A 19,976-nucleotide genomic window follows, 5' to 3' on the forward strand; every position below is an offset into this window, starting at 1 on the left:
TGTTTTTCTAAAAATAATTTTCTTAATTATTCATTATTTTTAAGAGTGCAAAATGTGCCTTTTCTTTAGATATCACCCTTTATACTTTATCGATACACAACGGAAAATAATTGCAGATGAAAGAAATTTGATCGATGACGCAATTATTATAATTGCAAGAGAATATGTCAGACACATAAAATTTATGTAATATTGTGAACGGTGATTTAGTATTCTACTAAATTAGATCCACCATGTTTCTCTCGTTAAATTGGTTTCGAACTTTGAAGATTTTAAACTGATTGGGACAATGTGTCTGGCGATTTGACAAGATCTTTCTGATAAATTTAAAGGTTCAGTATGACTAACAAGAGTTTTTCCTTTCCTCAGACATCAGATTTCAGACAAATACGAAAGTAAATCGGGTGATCTCATAAAGGCATAAGAATGCAACAGAGTTTAACCTCAGAAAATCTATGTTTATGTAATCATTCATTAATAATTAAAAGAAAATAAAAAATTAATGTAATATACATTATTTTAATATTGAAAAATGCAAAAAAATGAACGTATGTATAAATATCTATTACTTTTGTTTTCATAGATATAATGTCTCGATGTGTTACCTGTTGTATAATTATTAAATTTGCAGAAGTTGAGCTACTTCTTTTAAAAAGATATATAGTCGACGATTTGGAACAATTAATTGCTCGGTTATAACTGAATAATATAATGAAAGTCTCTGTCGCATTCTTCAGCTCGGTCTCCTACAAGGTAATCTATATACCTTCGGGATCACGCAACACATTCCGTAACATACCTCGTCACTGATGATCAGGCTGGGTCTGCGACCCAATTCCTCGGGCGGTATGAGAGAACCGCGTCGACTGCTGGTACCACTTCCGGGTGCTAAGGAGCCCTTTCTGCTACCGACCGGCGTCACGTCTTTGATCACTTCGATCTTGGGTGCCTCGGGCGCCTTGATTTCCGGTAACTTCGGCTACGACGATCGAAAATCGATTGATTAACCGCGCGTACTTCTAATTTAATTTATTTGAAAAATTACACAAAAACTGTTTTAAATATTGAGATAATTAAAATTGAATTCGTCCATCTCACATCCGTAGTTTGTTCTTCACTTTCTTTAATAAACAAAAAAAAAGATTTATCGAAGTTCTTTTTTACATAAATTGCGAATGGAACATATAAACATATTTGATAAATAAGTTATAATCTCTCTCTTCGAGATACCTAATCATCCACTGATAAAATTAAGGATTAGAAAACCGCAATTAACATTAATCGATTCCTATTCGATCTTTAATAACTTTTCAGCTTAATCACCAGATACACTCGAATAATTCCTCATGATCGCGCTCAATGGAGGATCGTAAAGCTAACAAAGACCCGTACCAAGATTTTTACCGAAGTATCGAGTTAATATGGTGAAATACGATCACGTACGTAGGGCGATCACGACTGACCCCGCGATTCCCGAATCGCGCTCTACGAGTCGCAGGCCCGCGGGGATCGGTCGTAATAAGGCCGAAAATAGCGATCGACGTTTTCCACATGTACGTTTACGACGACGACGTCGACGAAGACGAAGGACCGATTTCAAGGAGAGTGATATACGAGCGTTTATCCGCCAAAATAATTCTGTCGCAGGCAACGGTCGCGCACTGCACAGGAGGCATTCATCGCTTGCCAAGGCGAGATTCGGACCGACTGATTATTACCTACACTTTTCGTCCCCTCCCCCCCCTTACCCTTCGTTCGGCACGCGTTAATTGCGATTATACATATGGAACGATGATATTTATGGCACGGGGACACTGGTCTTTGACGCGAACGAAAATGAACGAATATGAAGATGGTCCTTTTGCGGCTGAGATCCTTGCCAATGCACGTTTTGTCAAATTATCAGAGAAAAATTCTCATCCAAAAAATTGTCATTAGCTTTATCATGGACGATCTATTATATGAATATGATCAAATTTTGTAATTGAATAAAATAAATGTAAATATGAAATAATTATATGAAATAAGTAGTCCGAAATTAAAATATAAAATTTTAAAATATAAAATTTTCGCTAAGTTTCAATCATACAAATAAAATCTTATTCTGTTTAATTACATGCAGACTTCAATCCGGCACAATATTAATTTAAAAATTAATTATAAAATTAAAAATGGTATAAAAGTAATTAAAATTACTAACGTTTGTTTAATATATAAAATTGTACAAAGTCTTCATTAATTGTATATAGTACAGATATCACGATATATATTAGCTTGAACATAAGTGTCATATTTTTAGATAATCGGGGAGATTGAAAAATTCTCTGTCCTTCCGAGCTCGTGAAACGAGCGATTCTAGTTTGCACCTCGGTTATAATTAAACTGCCCGCAAATCGGCCGTAAAAATTAATTATCCTGAACCGCATATCGCGACTCTCGATCAAAACATTCCCGACGCGGTGATTGCGAAATTCGCAGGATTTTCCGTGCGTGTGATTTCAACGATTTGGCAAAATTATATTTTCCCTTTACGCGTTATTAATAAATGATGATATTACTCACCTTAGATTCGAATTTCTGCACCATTTGAATTTGGCATCATGAAAACAAAAAAGACATATTAAGTCAAGATTTCGATGAATATTTAAATTAATTTTTACTGCTAGAATTCTTTTAAATCTACGTTATAAAAACATACTCTTTCTTTTAATAATTAGCTATAATTAATTAATAAATTAAATTTTTAATTTAATATTTTTCTATTTCCAATCATTTTTACTATGAAGCATATAAATAAATAATTAAGTAAAATAATGTGTAAATTAATAAATACATTTCGCGGACTGTAAATTAATTAATTAAAAATCACAACACATTATACTCCTGATGTAAAAAAAGGAAATTATATAATACAAAAAAATGTAATATATACACAATGGGTATGCAACGGATATACAATAAATGAGATTAAATATTAATATTATTTAATATATTTTTAATTATCTCATAAAAAATGATTGTTATGTAATGGCAATTGTTATGTAATGTAGAAAAAATTTATTTGCTTTTGTTTTTCTTACCTGCGTGGCTGGTCTATCGAGTTTCGTCTTATCACGAGGCACAAACTCGCCAAAATCGAATTCCTTAGGTTTCTCAAGAACAGCCCTTTCATAATCTGGAATCTCCGGAAGCTCGTAACTCGCCTCCTTTGCCGCTTTTGACACCTTTGTCTTCTTTACATCGAGCTTCTCGCCCTTCTCGGTTTTCTGCGTGACAAACAACAAATGATATAGAATCGTATGCAGATGCAAGCAGATTAATACCGCGTTGATTACGATGCTGGTTTAATTCCTTTCACACAAGTTGCCAGTTGCAAGTAAAAATGATTGTTGTAATTTTAGAATCATAAAATGATATATTTTCCGTTTAAACATAAGATAAAAAATATTTTAATCGTAATAAAGTAAAATAACTTCTTGCAGTGCAATATATTCGCGTATTACTTTTCAATAAAATTATTTGTGGAATAGACAAGAATTGTAATTGTATTTTACATTTTTAATGTTTTTTCTTTATATTAATTTTATAATAACAAATCTACCTAACGGCAATAACGTAACACGTTATTGTAAAAAAATCATTTTCAATTGTATTGTTAAATAAAAATTATAAATATTTAATAAAGTCGAAAATTTTTTTAGCGAAAAATATTGTAAAAATTTACTTTCCTTAGCGAAAAAATTCTTGATTTTAGTGAAATATTATAGTTTTATACAATGATATGAAAAGTAGTGTCAAAATAGATACAGCCATTTTATTTGAGTCGATTTCTGTGTAAATGTGTGTATGTGTGTGTGTTAATATGAATAGTTTAGTGACCTGAGAAACATTCTTACGTAAGTGCACAGATGTTTAACACAATCTCATAATATTTACAGTATTTACATGTGTTTATTATTAAACACGAATATTATTTAAGATTATATAACAGATCCATAACATAAGTTATGAAAGAGATCAGAAGTGTTTAAGTAGGTAAAGTAAATGCAGATAATGTTCTTCACTCTTTGCAGAGTAAAGAAGAAGAGCATGAAGATAGAAAAAAGAGAAAGAGAAAGAACCAATTTTTTTTTAAATTGCTCGCATATCATATTATTAACAATAATAAGATTATATATAAATTACTGAAAAGTTAGAATATATCAGAAAAGTAAAAGATATGAGTGTAGTAGTGAATGTAACGTGTAGAGCCTAAACTATACCGAAATATATACAACGAATATAAATATTATATTATTTACAGATAAGTTTAAAATTAAGAAAGAGAGAGAGAACATTTAGAACACTGAAATTAATTTCGCTTGTATTAAGAGAATAGATATGCTGTGAGAAATATCTTGAAGTATATACAGAAACACAGATATATGTACATTGGCGCTGTTTAATTGCGTAGAATTAGACGCTGTAAATTGAGATTTAAAGAAGTTTAGAAACACATAGAGAGAGAAAGAGAGACAGAGAGAGTGCAACATAGAAAGATTGCAGCAAGATCTTTGCGTTGATTCCCTTCAGCGGGGCTACCTTAAGTTCCACCTTGCCATTTTCAGCCTTCTGAGACTGTTTCGGATTCTTCGAAACAGGTTTAAGTTGAATCCCCTGAAAGCTTTCGGTTTTAACTTCTTGTTTCGGTGGTAGTATACGGGATTTCGGTTTGGTCACGATGGCACCCTTTGGCTGCATTAATACGTCATGTTTAGGAAAAAAAGGTTTCGACGCGTGAGGAATATATTGTAGATACTTTTGATGTTCCGCTTGCGAAAGGTCACATTTCGTAAAATAAAAATACACAAACAACGCTAATTTAATAGTATTAATTTAAGAATACAAAAGTCTACGATAACTGATGAAATATTAAAAATTCGACACTCATACTAATTTTGTTATAGTTTCTACTTCTACTAAAATATTGGACGATATATTGGACACATTACATTTAACAATTATACGACATAAATGCAACGAAAGAGATAAACTTACCTTAAGCTCGACTTTCTCTAGAGTTTTCTTTTCTTCCTCGAGTTGCTGGAACAAAGGAAATTAATAATTACATTAAAAATTATATTTGTATAAAATACTTTTGAAATAAAAATTTATCGAATTGTGATATCTTTTTATTGTATTTTAAAATACAAGCATATATTACAATTCAATTAATTTCGGACTTTTATTAGCACTCGTTAGTTGTCCAAAAATTGTGATAATTACCTTGACAGACTTCAGGCTTTTTCTAGTAATCTCTTCTTCCTTCTGTAAACAGAAGCACAAACACGTGTAATTTTATTCTTTAATAAAATTTGTATCCAGTTTTAAATCATGTCTATACATGCGTAAATATTAGACTAATATCTGTATATGTTTGTGTGTATATATCAAGTGTACCTTTGGTACTTCTGGTTTAGCCATAGGTTTCGTCGCGGGTTCCTCTTTCTACAAATGGTAAAACGTGTTCTGTCTCAATGTGTCTTATATTAATTACCGAATGTTATCTTTCAAATAATTGTCTATATTTTTATCGTCAAATGTATAAGAGCGACTAAAGTGTACCTTCGCTTCCTCTGCTTGGGGTTTAACTTTCAATTCCACCTAAAAGTGTATATGTAAGATTTAATTCGAGATTTTTATTATGGTCTAAAACCATGACTGTTGATTGAGAATTAAAGAATGTAACATGTAATAAGTGTTTTGTGTACCTTCGGTTCATCTAGCTTAGGTTGTGCCTTCGGTATCTCCTAAAAATGCAAATATTTCATAATCGCCTATTTGTCATATTATAATTTTCCTAATATTATTTTTTATGTGTTTCTGTCAACATTTACGTTTACCTTTAATTCCTCTGGTTTAGCCTTAGGCTTTTCCTCGACCTAAAAATGTTTGTGTAATATTTATGTATATACATATATATATGTGTGTATAAAGTATAAAAATAAATAAAGTGTAATATTAAAGTATAAAAAATATAATTATAAATGAAAGAAATAATTGGAAAGATGTGTAATATACCTTGTCTTCTTCTTGTTTGGGCTTAAGTGTCGTTGCGTGCTAAAAGTGTATACGTGTTGAGCATCGAATTGGTTTTACCTTCTTAATATATATTTGAAATTGATTGAGAAAAACTACATCGCAATCTAAAGTTTTCTTTTAACTCTCTTTGTTTATGTATGTACTTCGTAACTTCTGTATCAGATGTGAGACATAATATATGTGTCGCAAAATAGCACAAGTGTAAATGTACCTTCACTTCCTCCGTTTTAAGTTTAGCTTTTGGTTCCTCCTAAAAGCGTATACGTAAGATGAGATACAGTTTATTTTTGTACCAATCACTATAGTGTAGATTACTTTTAAAAACCTAACTACTAGCTTCGTTACTAAAATACGCAGTGTGATAAATGTTTTGTGTACCTTTGGTTCGTCTGATTTTGGCTTGGTCTTGGCCACTTCCTGAAACGTGTACACAAGTGTTGTTGAAATTATAACTATCTCTATTTGTTTTTACTTGTTATATATTTTGTGTATTTTTTCCGTCAACCGTATATTATACTTCTGTATATTCTTGTATACTGCTACAAGATATAACAAGTGTGAGTGTACCTTTATTTCCTCTGCTTTAGGCTTAGCTTTCGGTTCCTCCTAAAAGTGCACGTGTAAATTTAAATGACGCTTTCCTTTTCTTTTCGATGCTACGGTATAATTGAGTCCATTTCAACATTCAATGATAAAAAAAACGCGATATAAAAAGTGTTTTTATATACCTTCGGTTCGTCTGGTTTAAGTTTGGCCTTTGGTGTTTCCTAAAAGTGTACGAGTGGAATTTAATATTGTTTCCTCTTTGTATTTTAAGTAAACATCTGTCGCTTTGCTACTTGTATAACTGAATATTGTTGCAAAATAGTGTATGTGTAGGTATACCTTCACTTCCTCCACTTTGGGTTTGGCTTTCGGTTCCACCTAAAAATGTTGAAAACGTGTTTAAATGTAAACGGAAATATTTTAAGTCACGCATTTATGGCACGTTGTTAAATGTGATCGCTGCTAGCTTTTGCGGTTTTAGAGAAAAAGAGTATCTCATGTCGTTTTACATTATGCTTTAATTATAGCTCTAGGTATAATATGTTAAAGAATAACAGTGTGTGTTAAATGCGAGCGATAAATTGTTACGCATAAAAATATAATACCTTCGCATCTGTCGGTTTAAGCTTAGCTTCTTCCTAAAATGTAGTAATAGTGTTTTTAAAGCCATGTTTTTAGAATATATAAATTTAATATTATTCACTTTTGTTCTTTAGATATGTAAATATAATTATGAAACGATTAAAGGTATCACATGAATTAATCATGCTATAAAATTTTGTATATGCGCGTCTATAAAAGTGTGCTTTTGTGTACCTTGGGTGTTTCCGGTTTTCCAAGGGTTTTCGGTTTTGTAGTCGGTTCCTCTTTCTAGAAAAATAGTTTTATATTGTAAGAATTATGTGAAAATGTTTATTTGTTTATTTATTTATAGATGTATGAGAACTGTATAAATTATTTTAAATTGCATTTGCATTCTATATCATTTTGCAGTATAATGCATAAAAATATTTTCTTATCAATGTATTAATAATAATAATAATACACCAAAAGCATATTATAGGCGTTGCAATTGTTAATAATAAGTGTTTGCCTCATCAAAAAGTGTATAAAAAATTATATAGATATTGTATTATTTCCTGCATTGTAAAATGTATAATTAATTTTTTATTTATTCCATATATTTATAATTGTGATGTAATTAATACGTATTCATGTACCTTAGACTCATCCACGGGTTTAGATTTCTTCTTCTTTGGTTTCAAAGCTTGTTCTTGGTCCTAAACAATATTTTTATAAAAATAAAAATATTTTTAAAAATTTTTAAATATTTCAAGAAGAAGAAGAGCGATAAGAGAAGAAGATAATTATTATCAGAAAGAACAAAAGAGACTGTATCTTAAAGCCTTTAACTGATAGAAAATGTCAACGCATATCTGCGAAGAAGTAGTTTGGAAGATTACAACAGAAAGAAAGAGAGAGAGAAAGAGAGTGAAAAATGTGTCAACTATTATAACAGAAGAATTAAGAACGTCGATTAAACACATAGAGTGGAAAGAAGGAGAGAAAGAGTCAATGATTAACACTGACAGATTACGAAGATCAGTTTATACCTCAGATCCTTCTGTTGATTTAGTCGACGACCTACGTCTAGTGGACAGCTTTTTCTAAAATATTGCGCGAAAATATAATAAAATAAAATACTCGAAAAATGTGTGTACATTCCAAGTATAAAGTTTTGTACCTTGGGCGCTTCCTCCTTGTCAAGTGTAGAATCAGTGTCTTTGCTCTAAAATTAAAAAAAAAAGAAAAAGATTCGTATACGTATTCTGTGTCATACGTGTTTAAATGCGTGTGATTGTGAGGGTACCTTGGTCTTTTTGAGTTTGTTCTCATCTATTTCGTGTTTGGGTACATCGCCCTCCTGAAAATATCAAAAGATCAAGTCTATTCGAAGAACATATTACTTTCCTCCCTTCTCGTAAATAAGAAATGTAAAATATAAACAAGGATACGAATGAAAATCTAGAGACATTAATTATTGAATATAATTAATTTAAATATTGACTATATTAAGTCAATGTTCAGATGAATGTAACTGTTTTTTATTGTGAGTGTAAAAAGTGTATACCGTAGATTCTTTGAGTTTGCTTATGCTGCTCCTAGGTTTGGATGCAGATTTAGGTACAGATGCAGGTTCCGTAGATTCAGGCTATCAGATAGACAGATTTTCGAAATTATCGAACACCGAATAAATATACAATATTTTAATGATACACGAATAATTGTTATAAATATATACCTCGACTTTGTCACCGTTCTTATACGGCGTAACTCTGGAATTTCGCGAATCCTAAAATATCAATAAATTACGATTTACATTGCGAATAAAGAAATAAATACGGTATTAAGCACAAGTCGCGTATTTTTTGTACCTTCAGTATTTTGATAGGTTTCGGCGCGTCATCTTCGGTTTTCGAGGCCCAAATATCCTGTGATATCGCGTATAATTTTATTATTATTAATCAGTACAAAAAAAATATGACAAAAAAAAAAGATGTAGTCTGTACCTCAATATCATCGTCGGATTCGTGTGTTTGTGGTTTAGTGATAGGTTGAGAAACGTCCTAGAAAAGATTTTAAAAAATAGATGAAAAAATAGATCCTTTGAGATGTGCGTATTTTATACGATTAATTATGTATCTTATAATGTGTATGAATATATATGTGTAATAAATATGTACGTGTACCTTATCGACTGTGGCAGTATTCTGTTCGCGTTCAATAGATTTTGGTGCCCATACGTCCTAAAATAATACATCATTTAACAAAAGAGATCATAAAGTTCGTGCGCGATATGATGTACGTGTATTTATCTAACTAACGTAATTATAGTGTGTATAGTAAGTTTTGACATCCCGATCGAGTGGAAGTTTGTGTGATGTGTCTGTGAGATTTGCGATGTCCTAAAATAACAGTATGTTTTTTTATCAAAATGTTCCACATGTGTGTGAGTGTAAAATACAAAAAAAGGTATGAACTGTGTATGAATTATCATATGCATTTGTGTTTTTTTGTGTGTACCTCATGTGAGATGTGTCTATCGTCGCGTCCTTTCGATTTCGGCGCCAATTTGTCCTAAAATTTCCAGCACAAAAACTCTTATATATTCATAAAGTATTGTAACATTGGATTTATTAATAAAAAATAATTTTGCTTATTTCGCGCATATTATATGTTAAAAAATGAATCTTTTTCAATTTTTATAATTTACTATATCGATTATCTCTTGCAATCGAGAAATAATATTATAATAAATAAATAATTGAATTAATCACAATTGTACGAATATCTATTATCTATAATTATCTACCTCATTATCTTGCGTGAATTTAACTTCACGCTCTTTTGGTTTGTCCAAAGGTGAGCTATCTACGTCAGTTTGATCATCAGATTTCGACACGCGTCGTTTAACTTTAGTTACTGTATCCTATAATAATGATACTTTTATAGTATGTCCAGTAGTTTATAAGTGTATATTCAGATTGTAGGAAAATGTTTTACGTGATGTACCTCGTCATTTTTGTGCGGTTTACGTTCACGTTCTTTCCGTTCGGGCCAAATATCCTAAAAATATCGACGTTAAAAAAAGTATGAAGAAATCTGTACAAAAGGTCTGTAATCTGTAATATGTGTAATGTGTAATGTGTACCTCGATTTCTTTGTCGGACTGACGGCGAGATAATATATCTTTGGCTTTGGGCGAATCCTACAATAATATTGTACTTAAACTATAGTGTTCTCTCATAAAAACTCACAATCTACAATAATAATTTGTAATAATATCCTATGTACCTCGTTATTTTTATGTGATTTATCCTCGCGTTCTTTCCGCTTGGACCAAATATCCTAAAAATGTCGGTATTAAAAAAAATTTGTAAAAAAGGTATACAGTACGTAAGATGTAGTGTGTAATGTGCAATGTGTACCTCGATTTCTTCGTCAGATTGACGACGAGATGATTTATCTTTAGTTTTTGGCAAATCCTAGAATGTAATATTATATTTAGAATATTACAAATTAATTTATAGTGTTACATTTTTCAAATCAATATTTTTTTACTTTATTGTCCTATAATATTAATATTTTTTATATATGTATATATATATATATATATATATATATATATATATATATATATATATATGTATAATATGTGTATATAAAGGGCAAATATATGTACATGTATATATGTAATAAATGTGTTGTATACCTTAATTTTGTCATCAGATTTGTATGAATGTGTTTTGTCTATATCGTGTGGTTTTATTTTTAATAATTCATCAGATTTGTGTAGCTCTGTTTTAGCCGTAGGTGTATCAAGTACAAGTGTCTTTTCTTTCAGCATTTCATCGGATTTAGGTGGTTGTGTTTTAGCTATAGATGTATCACGTAGAAGTGTCTTGTCTTTTGGCACTTCATCGGATTTATATGCCTGCGTTTTAGCTGTGAGTGTTTCACTTAAAGGTGTTTTATCTTTCGATATGTCCTAAAATAATATTAAAAATTCTTTTAAATGTTTTTTTCCGATGCCCTCTCTTAATTCAATTTATTATTAATTATATACATATGATTATTAGTTAATAAAAATGTATATTCGTACTTTGTCGTATTTCTTGGAATCTACATCACGCTCTTTTGGCTTTGTTAGCGAAATATCCTAGAAATATTTTTTAATATATTTTTATTAATATTTTTAGAAATAGTGATAGTTTTGAAAAGATAAACGTAAAACATTAACTTTGTAAATTCGCTCGATATGCATTATACCTCAATTTCTTCGTTAGATTTCTGCGAATGTACTTTGTGCGTAATTGTATCACGTGGAAGTGTCTCATCTTTTAAAATTTTATCAGTTTTATGTGGAAGTATTTTACTGATGGGTGTATCACGCAAATATGTTTTCTCTTTTGAAGTATCCTAAAATATAATACATTTAAAAAAATGATTGTTTTCTAAAAAATTTTAAATTATTTGCGAAAATAATATTTATCGTTTAAATCTACATACTTTATCATGTTTTTTAGAGTCAATATCGCGTTTTTTATTTGCCCAAATATCCTAAAAAAATTGTAATATTTTTAACAATACGCAATTTATGCCGACTATGCAACAAATACGAGTTCTATACCTCAATCTGTTCCTCAGATTTCTGCGGATGTATTTTATGCGTGGATGTATATGGAAGTGTCTTATCTTTTGAAACTTCGTCGATTTTATGTGGAAGTGTTTTACTTGTAGATGTGTCACGCGAGTGTATTTTCTCTTTTGGAGTATCCTAAAATAATATATTTAAAGTATTATAATTTCTTGTAAAGAAAATTTTGAGTCAATTGCGAAAAATATTTATTATTTAGATATATTTGCATACTTTGTCACTTTTAGAATCAGTATCGCGCTTTTTGCTTGCCCAAATATCCTAAAAAAAATTAATGTTTTTATGAATACGTAATTCATTCCTGTGCAACACTATGATTATGTACCTCAATCTGTTCATCAGATTTTTGTGGATGTATTTTATACGTGGATGTGTCACGTGGAAGTGTCTTATCTTTTGAAACTTCGTCGATTTTACGTGGAAGTGTTTTATTCGTAAATGTGTCACGTAAGTGTATTTTCTCTGTCGGAGTGTCCTACAATAATATATTCAATAATATATTTATTTTAAAAAAAGTCTCTTATAAAGAAAAAATTCTTGGTTATTTGCAAAAAATGTCTATGATTTAGATTTGCATACTTTGTCATGTTTTTTGGAGTCACTATCGTTTTCTTTACTCGCCCAAATGTCCTAAAAAATGATGATTTTTAAAGATAATTTATGTAATTTATGTCGATTATGCAACAATACGAATGTTATACCTCAATCTCTTCAGATTTCTGCGGATATATTTCATGTGTGAGTGTGTCACGTGGAAGTGTCTTATCTTTTGAAACTTTGTCAATTTTATGTGGAAGTGTTTTACTCGCAGATGTGTCACGCAAGTGTATTTTTTCTTTCGAAGTAGCCTAAAAATAATATATTTAAAATTTTAGTCTTTTGTAAAAAAAAAAAAAAAAAAAAGAAGTTCCAGCTACTCGCGAAAAATATTTATAATTCAAAGTTTTTAAACTAGTTAAAAATTTATCTGTTTATAACACGATTTTTTTGTACCTCAATTTCCTTGTCAGATTTCTGCGGATATGTTGTATATGTCGTGGTGTCATGTGGATGTATCTTATCTTTTGATGTAACTTCAAACTTTTGTGTATATGTTGTGTTTGCGGATATGTAAGATTTATGTGTTTTGTCTGGTGATGTATCCTATAAAATAATATGTGAATATTAAATAATATCAAAAAAAGAATGCATTTAGATTTAAAGTATGTGTGTAAAAATATAATAGATTCGCATACTCTGTAGTGTGGTGCAGATTCATTATCACGTTCTCCCGGATTATGAATTCTCCACGCATCCTAAAATTCATAACGTTGATAAAATGTATAACGCGTTCACAAAATAAATTTATAGTTCTTATTATAATTCATATGTGTGTATAAATATATACACAAGCATGTAATAATTTCTTTTTTATATACCTCAAGTTCATCATCCGAATCGCGTGGCTTAATCTCAGCTTGAGGTGTATCCTAAAAAATTTATCTCGATATTTATCTTTTACCCCAAATATTTAAAAATATTATTTTTTTTTTAAAAAGACTATATTAAATAATAAATAAATATATTTAAGTTATATAACGTGAAACATGCATCTTCGGTTTTGCGAATGTATAAAATTATTCTTGGACTTGGTTGTTTCCTATGATATTTCATTTTTTATACGTTTTCACGTATCTCTTAAAATTCATGCAACCAATAGTGCAACGATAAATGCGTCACGTACCTGGTAATTTCTTACCGGTTTATCCTTATCGCGCCCTGTCGGTTTAGACGACCAAACATCCTAAAATTACGCTATGTAATGTATACTGTTCAAATAAATAATGCACGACTGAGAGTAGTATGTGTCATCATGTACCTGAATCTCTTCGTCGGGTGCGTGTATGTGTAGCTTGGTATTCGATGTAAGTATGTTCTAGAAAGATAATCGTCTCATATAAAAAAAACAATAAAAAATAATAATTAATAAAATTAAATTATGTATAAGTAAACCTCGTTTTCAATTAATCACGAAATATAGTTCTTAGCCCAAGTACATTCTGTAACTTGTGTGACATCTACTTTCTCGCATGTTTCTTTTACGCAGAAGATATACAGCTACAATCTCGAACCTCTCGTTTTGACATTTAAAGGATTTTTATAAATAAATGTGTCTTAATTTCTGTGTTTTATATATATTTGATCATGATAAGTTTTGTAGAGTGTATGAATAAATTATATCTCCACAATTATAATCATGTATTTGTTATTAATTTATTGAAAAATTATCTACGCTTTAAAAGCTCTGCAGAACTACGTAAAAATTATTTTAAACTACTTGAAGAAAAATAAATACCTATTTTATAGATTAATACAGGCTGCTTTAACAATAAATATCAAATATCCAGTTTTTAATACATAAAGAAATAATTGATTAATATAAAATATTAAATCCCTTCTTATGTCGATTTTGAGAAGGTATAATAGTTCACTCATATTGTTTATACTTACTTTGTTTACCAAAAATCATAATTAATGGTAATAACTAATCAGTTAATCAGCGATAAAACATTTTGTTAGCACATTGTGTACTAAACTAATTGATAATCTTGATATTTTTTTTTCTCACCTTTTCGACGGTTGCTTTCTTCTTTTCCACGACAGAAGATCGTTTGCTTTCCACTTTGACTTCTTCTTCCGTCTAAATAAATTAAAATTTAATATAAATATTTTATAATAAATACTTTTTTAATATTGTACACTAATATCTTAATTTCCCAATTTATAATAATAATAATTAATGTTTTTTTAATTTCTAGTTTAAAGTAAAGTTAATGAAAAGAAACTTTTTAATTATTATTAAGATCAATCATTTATATATGTATAACACTAAAATAATAATTTGATCTATTATTCACTCGATATTATAGTTCCTTATTTCATTCAAGTAATATAATAATAATAAAAATTAATTTTTTTATATTATTAATATTTTTTTCAGAAAAAGAAACAGTGTCGTGAAATATATATTGTTTGTAATTGTTCTTAGCAATGTCTGTATGTGATACATGTATACATATGTGTATGTGTACCTTCTGTATAGAAAGACGTCGTGGTGTCTCAGTGCCATCATCCGTTATCTGTATAATGATAATAACAAAATAAACAAAAAAATAAAAATTTTTTAGAAAAAAACATTTGTATCTAATCTCGTATCTAATAATACAGAATAAACTTTTCTACAGTCATAGCTATTTATAAAGTTATTTATATATATCACACCTGAGTCTTGATAATCGAGCTGCGACGGCTTTCCGTCTTGAGTTCTTCCACCTGAAATATAACAATTCACTTGTAAAATTTGTCTTTGCAAAAATTTTGTACAATTATCCTTTCAAAAAATATGTGATTGGTGCTCACTCTGCTGACTGACTCTTTACGAGCTGCTACAGTTTTCTCGGCTTTAATTTCTTGAGATACCTATATATAAATAATATTACATATATACAAATTGAAAAAATTAATTTACAATAAGTAGAATTGTGTAACTGTGTGTTTAATGCAAAATAGCATATGATGATAAGAAAATGTAAAAAATGAATTTTATATATGTAATGAATTAATTATATACCTCTTTAGATTCGACTCCTTTTTTCTTTATAATTTTTTTCTAAAGAAAAAAAATTAAAATTGTTAGAGACAGAGAAAGACAATTAGAATAATAACAACGAAAAAATTATATTTGCAAAGATAACCGCACTCACTTTTTCCTCTTCCTTTTTGTCTTCAACTTTTTCGGCGGGTTTCTAGAAACAAAACAAAAAATAAGATATAAATTAGTCGTCATATATTGTTTTCAGAAAAAAAGAAAAAAATAAATATCAGATTATATATTCTTACCTTAATAGATTTCCTTTCTTCGACATTATTTACGATTTCTTCGTCCTTCTGTATATGCAAATAAATAAAATAATGTTAACAAAGTATTTCATTCATGTAATAGTTTCAAATATATAATAATATCAAAAATACAAAAAATGTGACACAATTTAAAATAATATTCAGTTTTCACTAGCAACACACATAGAGTTCTGATACTCATCTATTCTATAATTACAAAATTTTTCATGCATAGATATGCAATGGAAAAAGAAAGCCAAACATGCAAAGATTCAGATAGCGATATAATAAAATTAAATTTTTTGTATGACACAATGTTAGGTAATTTTAAAGGAACCAGCTTCTGGGATTTAAGGAGGAATATGACTTCTTACACCCTTCTAAGCTTTTGAAAATCTAGCATTTTCTAAGCAAAGGAAAATAAATATTGAAGCGATTGTTTTTAAACGTGCGATCGAGAGACTCATTCGAAGAAACATAACAGATAAGCCGAAATTATAAGTGGATATACTGTAAAAAATAAAGTAATATAAGCAAAGTTACATAATGGCGCAAAATCAATAAATATTAAATGCATAAAGATAATTTTACAACTACAAGATCAGATTTCGCAGTCAAAAGAGAAACTGGAGAAAGCTGAAAATAACCTGCGGCGGTTTATACACGTTTACATCTTCCAGATTAGTGAAATATTTTGCTAAAAGCTTCAAGCCGCAAATTGTTCGAACAGAATTACTTTCGAGCGCATACATTACAACAAAATTGAGCTAAAACTAAGTTTTCAATATTTTACTCACCTGTAAGATCTCCATTTTCTGAAACAGAAAATATACTTTATTTTTCTTTGTATTTTATATAATATTTCTTACTTTTTATATAATCCTTTGGATTATATTGTTTAATAATAATTAATAATTGTAAATTAATATCATTGTATAACTAGTCAACTAAAAAAACTACTGTCTACTGCATATATCTACGTACACTACATTTAATATAAAAAAAAAAAAAATTATCAATAGTCTGGTGCACACAATATATAAGCGACAAGGTAAAGGTATAACAGATGACAAGATAGATGCAAACAAAAATTACGGCACAGGAAGGTGCAAATAATGAACAAATATTACATTCACGGTGTAACGTGTTCTGACTATGGTGTTACTGTTCCTTTTTAAAAAGTAAGAAGATCTTTTATTTGATTTTTCTCTGAAAAAATTAAAAAGAAATAATTGCATCATACCTTCCCAACCTCTGGTTTATAGATACCATTCGGTTTCAGATCGGGCTTATCCTTGAAAATAACAAGAAACAAAAATTTATCTTATGAAAAAAATACGCATAATCTAATAATTTCAACAATAGTTTATACAAAAAAAGCAAAAACAAATAGTTTAAATTAATTCGTATAACTACTGTAGCATATAATAAAAATTTAATTTGATAATTTATTTGAAAATAAAATTAATTAAATATATATATATAAAATCGTCAAGAATATATTGTTATCAAATTGTGTTATCGAATAAAAAAAGAATACTACGTAAATTGAAAAAAGACGGAACCTATATATTAGTGTCTGTATATATGTTGTGTATGTGTGTATGTACCTCGACGCGAGAGATTACTTCAGAGTCTGATTCCTCGAGAATGGCTTCTGTGCTGATAATGCTGGATTCAATTACACTCACCACTTCTTCCTCTTCTTCCTCCTCCTCCTCATATTCTTCTGACTCGTCACCCTCGTCATCCCATACCGAACTTATTACCTTTCATGTCGAGACAAGGATTCAACGATATGACAATTATCCCGTCGAGGAATCGAAAGGTTGATCGTTTTTATTATTTATATCAATTTTTAACAAACACATTACTCTATAATGCGATTTTAATATATGTATATAATATATTTAAAGATTATCAATAAAAACTTGTTTAAAGATAAATTTATTTTAAATTTTATTATAAAAGAATTATAAAATTCTTAAATTAAATTTTATTATAAAAGAATTTTGTTTAGAGTTAAAATGTTTATTATAATAAATATTATTTTTAGATATATCTTTATCTATAATAAATTTAAATAAAACGATCGATCTTTCTGCATTTGTATCACGTTGTTTGTAGTAAGTGTAAGAATACTTTGTTAATCACAAGGAATAATATTGAGAGATGGAGAAATAAGGGAGCAACGAAAAATTAAAAATTAAATAATAAAATAATATAAAATTAAATAATAAAATTTTGATTAATCTGCTCATATAATCGGCCGCTACCTTCTCCTCTTTCTTTTCTTCCTTTTTCTCCTCGATTTTCTTCTTCTCCACTTTCTTTTCTTCCTCTTTCTTTTCCTCCTTCTTTTCGACTTTTTTCTTTTTCTTTTCTTCTTCCTCTTCGTCCTTCTTTTTCTCCTCTTTTTTCTGCAATTTAGTGAAGAATTTGCATGCGACACGGGGGAAAATCTCATTCACAAATGATCATCAAAATCGTTACAAAAATATGGATTTAAATACATTATAATTCTATGATTTAGCTTTAACCATTTAACCAACATGCCAATTTTTTATGTGAGGATGTTTGAATTATTTTATAATTATTCACAATACAATATATTTTGGATGAAAAAAGGGGTGACTCTTATCATTTTAATATGGTCAATCTTTTATAGAAAGAGTTAAAATTTCCTATTGTTTAAACAACATATTGGATTACGAGTTCACATAAAAATATAATAAAAGGAATTAACGCGAGAGCTTGGATACGAATGCATATATCGATATAAATGTAGTCTACAATTAAAATATAATGAAGAACGCACAGAATTACTTACTTTAACGACAAGTCGGGCCGATGATTCATCTTGTCCGTATTCGTTGCTGACGACGACTTTATACGTTCCCGACAATTCCGTCGATGCCGAGGTAATGGTCAGTTTCATGTCCAGGCCATTAAAGGAGATCATGATGTCCTTCGACGCTTTAATGACCGTCGAATCTCTACATTTTTATCATAACAATCATTATCAAATAACCGCGAAAATTTTATAAGAAAATTCATAACATATAAAAAGGAAAAAAATTGTTCATTATAAGGTATTCATCAAATTATATTCCTCAGGATAACTTTTAATTATTTCCAATTTTACATTCTTATGAGGTAACAAAATTCCTATAATATTATACATATTACAAAAATATCATATTAATAAAAAAAGCACATTATTTTGTATTAAATGCATACCTGTACCACGTGATGGTGACTTTCCGATCTTGCGTTGTGAGAATAGCGATGAGTTCGACTGTCTTGCCTTCCTCGACAGTCTGAAAATAAAAGATAGATCGTTAATTTAAAAAGCATAATTTTAATAATCTTTTTTACTCATAATAGATATAAATCAAAAATTGCCGCAGTAAAAATATTTACAATTGATTTGAGGCCGGTAGCAATTTTTGGTTTCTCTCCTTGATCTGGAATTTCTGTCACTTCCACTACTTGCGACGTAGCTTCTCCCTTTTCGTTGCGTGCTACTAATTTATACACGCCTTTGTCTGTCGTCGACATTTGTTCGATTTCGAGTTTGACGGAAAATTCACCCTGTATTCGAAAAAATTGGTATATCAAAATTCACATAAAATAATTTTTCTTATAAATAATTATTATATCATTTAAAGAACTTTTTAATTACTATTTTTATAGTTACATACGATGTATCAGTGACAGTAAAAATAGAAAAAAAAATTCTATTTTTAAATTAAGTTTTAGATTTTAGGAAAAGGTCTTTCTGATAATTTATGATGTCATTAATTTTATTGCAATGTAATTTTCTATGATATAAAACTTACTTCTTTGACTTGGTCGACATGTAACTTGTGTCTACTATCCTCTTTAACGGCCTGACTCTCTTTGAACCAAGTACAATCAGGCGCAAATTGAGAAAGAACGTGGCATTCGACTATCACGGTCTTCTTTTTAACGATCTTCACAACTTTTGGTTTCTCCTTAATTACGGGTATAACTAAAATCATGATCAAAATAATAATTTAAGTAGCTATTCTAATTTAATTTTAAAATCACTTTTTACATGTTTTATTTATCATCTTTAAAAAATTAAAAGTTTATAATTACTCATAAATCTATAAAATATAAAAAATAAGGATTTATATAAAAAAAGAGTTTACAGAAATTATATAGAAGCTAAATCTTCATAAAAAGATACAATTAAAATAAAAATTTAGATTAATTTTCTCGAATT

General features: G+C 29.2%; 1 protein-coding gene across 24 annotated transcripts in view; it reads right to left on the reverse strand.

The window, feature by feature from the left end:
* Bent (projectin protein bent) overlaps positions 1–19,976 on the reverse strand; it is a 97,376-nt gene that overhangs the window by 55,771 nt on the left and 21,629 nt on the right. For 5 of the 24 annotated variants that reach the window (XM_072900489.1, XM_072900487.1, XM_072900481.1 and 2 more), the window contains 63 exons: positions 19,567–19,739; positions 19,148–19,318; positions 18,965–19,044; positions 18,555–18,720; positions 18,001–18,144; positions 17,335–17,493; positions 16,968–17,018; positions 16,522–16,539; positions 15,725–15,772; positions 15,589–15,630; positions 15,456–15,494; positions 15,245–15,304; positions 15,107–15,157; positions 14,917–14,964; positions 14,454–14,525; positions 13,704–13,760; positions 13,569–13,628; positions 13,264–13,314; positions 13,081–13,140; positions 12,839–12,988; positions 12,547–12,693; positions 12,425–12,475; positions 12,171–12,320; positions 12,059–12,106; positions 11,819–11,965; positions 11,698–11,748; positions 11,458–11,607; positions 11,291–11,347; positions 10,901–11,176; positions 10,617–10,673; positions 10,483–10,536; positions 10,340–10,396; positions 10,201–10,254; positions 10,001–10,117; positions 9,712–9,765; positions 9,513–9,593; positions 9,378–9,434; positions 9,198–9,254; positions 9,063–9,119; positions 8,930–8,980; positions 8,759–8,839; positions 8,498–8,551; positions 8,372–8,416; positions 8,241–8,294; positions 7,848–7,907; positions 7,444–7,497; positions 7,233–7,265; positions 6,967–7,005; positions 6,810–6,848; positions 6,649–6,687; positions 6,460–6,498; positions 6,293–6,331; positions 6,061–6,099; positions 5,883–5,921; positions 5,751–5,789; positions 5,605–5,643; positions 5,440–5,487; positions 5,266–5,307; positions 5,038–5,082; positions 4,582–4,734; positions 3,081–3,266; positions 2,563–2,577; positions 800–979 (listed from right to left, as the gene is read on the reverse strand). In XM_072900489.1, coding sequence (XP_072756590.1) covers positions 800–979; positions 2,563–2,577; positions 3,081–3,266; positions 4,582–4,734; positions 5,038–5,082; positions 5,266–5,307; positions 5,440–5,487; positions 5,605–5,643; positions 5,751–5,789; positions 5,883–5,921; positions 6,061–6,099; positions 6,293–6,331; positions 6,460–6,498; positions 6,649–6,687; positions 6,810–6,848; positions 6,967–7,005; positions 7,233–7,265; positions 7,444–7,497; positions 7,848–7,907; positions 8,241–8,294; positions 8,372–8,416; positions 8,498–8,551; positions 8,759–8,839; positions 8,930–8,980; positions 9,063–9,119; positions 9,198–9,254; positions 9,378–9,434; positions 9,513–9,593; positions 9,712–9,765; positions 10,001–10,117; positions 10,201–10,254; positions 10,340–10,396; positions 10,483–10,536; positions 10,617–10,673; positions 10,901–11,176; positions 11,291–11,347; positions 11,458–11,607; positions 11,698–11,748; positions 11,819–11,965; positions 12,059–12,106; positions 12,171–12,320; positions 12,425–12,475; positions 12,547–12,693; positions 12,839–12,988; positions 13,081–13,140; positions 13,264–13,314; positions 13,569–13,628; positions 13,704–13,760; positions 14,454–14,525; positions 14,917–14,964; positions 15,107–15,157; positions 15,245–15,304; positions 15,456–15,494; positions 15,589–15,630; positions 15,725–15,772; positions 16,522–16,539; positions 16,968–17,018; positions 17,335–17,493; positions 18,001–18,144; positions 18,555–18,720; positions 18,965–19,044; positions 19,148–19,318; positions 19,567–19,739 — 4,874 coding nt within the window. The remainder of the gene's footprint in view (positions 1–799; positions 980–2,562; positions 2,578–3,080; positions 3,267–4,581; positions 4,735–5,037; positions 5,083–5,265; positions 5,308–5,439; positions 5,488–5,604; positions 5,644–5,750; positions 5,790–5,882; positions 5,922–6,060; positions 6,100–6,292; positions 6,332–6,459; positions 6,499–6,648; positions 6,688–6,809; positions 6,849–6,966; positions 7,006–7,232; positions 7,266–7,443; positions 7,498–7,847; positions 7,908–8,240; positions 8,295–8,371; positions 8,417–8,497; positions 8,552–8,758; positions 8,840–8,929; positions 8,981–9,062; positions 9,120–9,197; positions 9,255–9,377; positions 9,435–9,512; positions 9,594–9,711; positions 9,766–10,000; positions 10,118–10,200; positions 10,255–10,339; positions 10,397–10,482; positions 10,537–10,616; positions 10,674–10,900; positions 11,177–11,290; positions 11,348–11,457; positions 11,608–11,697; positions 11,749–11,818; positions 11,966–12,058; positions 12,107–12,170; positions 12,321–12,424; positions 12,476–12,546; positions 12,694–12,838; positions 12,989–13,080; positions 13,141–13,263; positions 13,315–13,568; positions 13,629–13,703; positions 13,761–14,453; positions 14,526–14,916; positions 14,965–15,106; positions 15,158–15,244; positions 15,305–15,455; positions 15,495–15,588; positions 15,631–15,724; positions 15,773–16,521; positions 16,540–16,967; positions 17,019–17,334; positions 17,494–18,000; positions 18,145–18,554; positions 18,721–18,964; positions 19,045–19,147; positions 19,319–19,566; positions 19,740–19,976) is intronic. The other 19 variants (XM_072900484.1, XM_072900501.1, XM_072900485.1 and 16 more) reach the window with 16 other exon arrangements.

This window comes from Anoplolepis gracilipes, chromosome 10, assembly GCF_047496725.1.
Source record: "Anoplolepis gracilipes chromosome 10, ASM4749672v1, whole genome shotgun sequence".
Classification (NCBI taxonomy): domain Eukaryota; kingdom Metazoa; phylum Arthropoda; class Insecta; order Hymenoptera; family Formicidae; genus Anoplolepis; species Anoplolepis gracilipes.